The sequence below is a fragment of the Montipora capricornis genome, chromosome 11, assembly GCF_036669925.1.
Source record: "Montipora capricornis isolate CH-2021 chromosome 11, ASM3666992v2, whole genome shotgun sequence".
NCBI lineage: Eukaryota > Metazoa > Cnidaria > Anthozoa > Scleractinia > Acroporidae > Montipora > Montipora capricornis.
Genome location: NC_090893.1, coordinates 8,866,247 through 8,871,246, shown reverse-complemented (window position 1 = coordinate 8,871,246; position 5,000 = coordinate 8,866,247). Strand labels below are relative to the sequence as shown.

The 5,000-nt window shown below is 41.5% G+C and overlaps 1 protein-coding gene across 2 annotated transcripts in view; it reads right to left on the bottom strand.

Moving 5' to 3' along the window:
- Positions 1-5,000, bottom strand: part of LOC138022815 (cytochrome P450 4B1-like) — a 42,350-nt gene that overhangs the window by 1,240 nt on the left and 36,110 nt on the right. For both annotated transcript variants that reach the window (XM_068869776.1, XM_068869777.1), the window contains 2 exons: positions 874-956; positions 55-120 (listed from right to left, as the gene is read on the bottom strand). In XM_068869776.1, coding sequence (XP_068725877.1) covers positions 55-120; positions 874-956 — 149 coding nt within the window. The remainder of the gene's footprint in view (positions 1-54; positions 121-873; positions 957-5,000) is intronic.

Here is a 5,000-nt window from a genome sequence, read left to right as displayed (position 1 = left end):
AACTGCAATATTTTTCTCTAACATCAAACTTGTGTTATGTTAGTTACCACTCACTTGCGCAGGATCATTGCCAGTGACGTTTTTACTTCTGTCATGGCAAAGGTTTGTCCTATACAGTTCCTAAGGGAAAAATAAATACCATGTCGATTTGAAAGGGAGAGCACGTGCGATGAATTCTTCATTGAAATGTATTTCGACTTATGTTTATGGAAAGCAAACAAATTAAGCTTTAGATGGATATTTCCAGCTATCATACATACTACGGCTCTTGGTTTTGTTTGGATTAATTCATCTTCAAAAACTCATTAATAATTTATGAGCATAATAGCCAATCAAAACATCGATAAAACGTCATGTGCATGAGGGTTAAACCTGATAAAATACTCCTCATTACAATTCTTTACATCATCACCATCATCACCATCATTCATATTAAGAAATAAGAACGTTACTCTGGTTGAAATTGTATAAGAATATGTACAATGTTTTAAAAGTCCCAACGTTTCGGTTGAACCTTCAACCTTCATCAGGGGAAAGTGAAAAAATAATTCGCAAAAAACACGTTTCTTATAGTATGCCAAATTAGAGTCTATTATTATTGAATTCTGTCCCTCAGGGCAAGATTTTGAAATTCGTGCGGCAAATGCATGCCAACATCACGCAAATGCATGCCATCATCTTATACAATTTCAACCAGAGTAACGTTCTTATTTCTTAATATGTTTCTATCACCTGGTTACAGGACCATTTTTAAAAAAATCACCATCATTATTATCATCACAATAATAAAAAGAAACGGAGAATACAAAGGAGAAGGATGCAGACCTCATGTATGTTGCAAAAAAAAAAACATAACAATAATCTGTATGTTACCTTGGCCCGGCTGAAAATGGTATGAATGCATATGGCGACATGTCTTTTGTGTTTTCAGTTGTAAACCGCATTGGATCAAATCTCTAAATGGCAAAAAAAAAGGGAAATTAATTAATTATTAATCAGCCAGTTTTCGCCGATTAATGAAATGTGTTAATTTCTTATTTTACTGCTTTGTTCTGTACACCAACATGGCTGCTGTGACGTCAGATGCAAACCATCAATTGTTCACGTATCTCAGAGGTCATAGCCTGGAATGCCATGATATTTGCACGAGTATACATTAACAAAACTTCATGTATGACAACTGATTAAATTGTTTAGAGGAATGAAAGAACTTCGTCTCAGTTCTTATGGTATGAAATTCTAAGGGATGCCACATTAGCAACCACTAGCAGAAGATGACCTCAAAGCTTTAGTAGTTAACTTTTTTGCCCCTCAAACAGCCGAAGACAAGTCATCAAGAAGTTGGATTGATCCAAAAAATCTCTGCCTCTCGTATAAATTAATACTTTGAGTGTTTCTCAGAGTCGTATAGTTTTACATTTACTGAATAATATACAATGAAAATTCTCTCCATTCCAATTGGATGGGAGAAATATAGTTTTCATGTATCAGTGCACAAGAGAGGAAAAAAAACAAAAAAAGCAAGGGGACACAGCCTAACACGAACCCGGTGTGGCCAACTCATCACGCGTGCGCACAACCATTTCACCCAGCAATTAGCAGCCATAGATAGCTTTTTTTTCGTGAAAAACACAAACTCTTTTAATCACAAGATAAAAAACGCCAATTTACAATCATCATAAGAAGAAATAAGGTACAGCAAAATAAATAAATAAATAAATAAATAATATTAAAAAAAAACTCGGACAGACTCGTAAGAGAAGCCTGTGTGAAAAAAATAAACCACCAAATGTCCATCAAAGAGTAAGCAATGTTATAACTTCACTTGGAAGGCACAGAAGAATTCGCAGAAACTTGGCTGGAACATTTCTTTGAAACAGTATCCACAGAATCCGTAGAATTCTTCTTCTGTCGAAATTTACACGGCACACGAACGACAGGAGATCGCATGTAATGAAAATTACGCGGGGTCCTAGGAAAGCCATTCTTCACAGTCACACCATCCACAAGGTTAGCAGGGTGAAGGGATAGCGCAGTGGTGAGAGTTCTCGCCTCCCAACAATGTGGCCCGGGTTCGATTCCCAGATCCGGCGTCATATGTGGGTTGAGTTTGTTGGTTGTCGACTCTGCACCGGGTACTCCGGTTTCCCCTCTCCTCAAAAACCAACATTTGACTTGATTTGTGTTAATTGTTAATTTCAGTTTACAGTGTCCGCAATTGGTGCTCCAGCGCTAGGTGGTTCAGTTGGTTGAGCACCGGGCTGTCACGCGGGAGGTCGTGAGTTCAACTCCGGCCGGACCAACACTCAGGGTCTTTAAATAACTGAGGAGAAAGTGCTGCCTTTGTAATTACATCTGCAAATGGTTAGACTCTCTAGTCTTCTCGGATAAGAACGATAAACCGGAGGTCCCGTCTCACAACCCTTCAATGTTCATAATCCTGTGGGACGTAAAAGAACCCACATACTTGTCGCAAAGAGTAGGGCATGTAGTTCCCGGTGTTGTGGTATGTCTTCTGTGGTATATCATGGTTGGGAGGGTGAAAGGGCGCACTTAATTTGGGGCCTCGCTCTGTTGTGCGACCCCCACCATAGCCTGTTTCTCTGCCTAACCCTAACCCTAACCGTGGTGAAAGTGACTAAATAAAGAACGACTAGACACTTATACAAAAAGTTTCTTTCCTTTCCTTTCCTTTAATATCCAAATCAGAAAGGGAAATTAACTCGCTATACGTCAAAGCATCGAAGGCAGAATACAGACAGGAATCAACTCTTTCACGGAAACCTTTATCTTACTCAGGAGCAACAGAAACAGACACATAGACGGACAGGAGGGAGGAGAAGGCACTCCGCCTGTGCAGCAACCTCATCATCCCCAGAAGCCATCATTTCCTCTCCATCGGAAGCAGCTGCGTGGTCCTCAGCAGAAGGGACGAGATCTGGACTGCTATCCTGGGTCACACCTTCAGTGACTGTACCGAAGATACTAAATGCAGCGTCTGTAAGGAGGATGGTCATTATGCCATTGATTGCCCTGTTGGCGTCGCCCTGCCTTAGCTGACATTGACGTCCCTGCTCCTGATCCACCTCCTGTGTCCCATCCTTTGCATCCTCCTACTGATGTGCCTCCTGCCGGTTCTCCACCTCCTTCTGATGTTTCTGAACGCCCGCCGCCTGTTCCCTCGTCTTAGCCTTTGTCCGATGATTCTTCTTCACAACCGCCTTCTGATTTTCTGCCTTCTTCTGTTCCACTTTCTGCGCCTCCTTTGCAGTCATCGTTATCGTCGTCTTCGTACTCTTTTGGTGTGTCTGCTCCTCAGGATTCTCCGTTGCGGTCTCCTTTGCATTCCAAACAGTCTACTCAAGATTCCTCTCAGCGGTCTGCAGACCCTTCGCAGCTCTCTGTCTCAATCTCTCTTCGAATCTCCTGAGCCTCCCTCCGCGCCTTTTCCGGTTCCTTCCCCGCCATCAAGTGTTATTACTAGCACGCCTACTGTATATGATTCGCAACTTGCTGCTGAAGTTCCTTCACAATCTCCTCCTACTGTCTCAGATGAAGCCTTGGCTGCTGTGGAAATTTCTGAAGTTAGTCCTGTTGTTTCGCCTCCTCCGTCTCAGAATTCTGTTCGGGCTTTGGTTTCACGTGCGGAGTCCAAGCGTAAGCCTGCTAGGCTGGACCCTGCAGATGGTCCTCCTCCACGTAAGTCAACTACACCCTTACCGGTTAGCTCTGGTAGGAAGACTAATAACCTTGATCGTTCATGAATTCTCAAATTGTTTCCTTAAACTCTAGGGGTTTCAGTAAAGGTTTTCAGAATTATCTTATTGATAATCTTCATGCTTCGTACGATGTTTTTTGTTTTCAAGAAACCTTTATTACTGATCCTGAAGTTTTTTTGTGCCTGGCGTAAGCCTTGTTTCTGGTCTCCCGCTGTTGGACAACGAGCCGGTGTTTTAACTTGCTTTTCTGATTCCTTCTCGGGTATAATCAGGAATTGGAAAAGATATGTGTCTCGTAGGGTTATCAGTCTTGTTTTTGATTGATGGTCTTAAGATTAATTGAATTTATATTTACGCGCCTACTAATCCGACTGAAAGGAAAGTCATGGTTTTTGATAATTTGCACGAATATTTTTTGCCTTCTCACGCCGTTATTATTGCTGGTGATTATAGTTGCTTTGATCACCATCTTGACAAATTTGGTGGGAACTTTGTTCCTGCTAAATATCATACTGTTTTTCGTTCGACTTTTTCTTTGTCAGATGCCTGGCGTAAGTTCCATCCAAGGTTGCGTCAGCGCACCTGGTTTAATTCTGATTTTTCTATCGGTTCCCGGCTTGATATGACCTTTTTCCGATCATGATTTTATTTATCTTTCTATCCAGTCCTCTTGGAATAATTCCCGTGGTCCTAGTATTTGGAAATTCAGTAACTCGCTTTTGAATGATAGTGCGTTTTGTAAATATATTACAACCTGCATTGATGATCTTTCTGGTTGTCTGCAACACTTTCCTTCAGTCAAGTCGTGGTGGGATTTCTTTAAGCGTTCTATTAATTCGTTCACAAATTATATATTTTTCAGAGAATATGCGCCGGGAGCTCTCGCACGAGCGCGTTGTTGTGGTTAATCGCATCATTGATCTTAAGCTTAAATTAACTTCTGGTGATTTGCCGGTTAGCCCTGAAATTTCCGAGCTCCAAAGTGAACTGAAGGCCCTAACCTTGAAAGAGTTGGATGGCTCTAAGGTTCGCTCCAGAGTTCAGTGGCTTGAAGAGGGAGAAAGGCCCTACTCGTTTTTTCATTAAACTTGAGCGCGAGCGCTTTGAGCGTAATATTCTCACTTCCATTCTAGATTCTAACGATGTCAAGGTTTTGACACGTAAAGAAATCGAGCGTGCGCACTTGCAGTTTTATTCAAGTATCTTTTCTAATGAACCTATTGATCTTCCTTCTCAAGAAGGTTGGTTAGATTCGGTGGAAAAATTCCTTTCTCCTTCTCA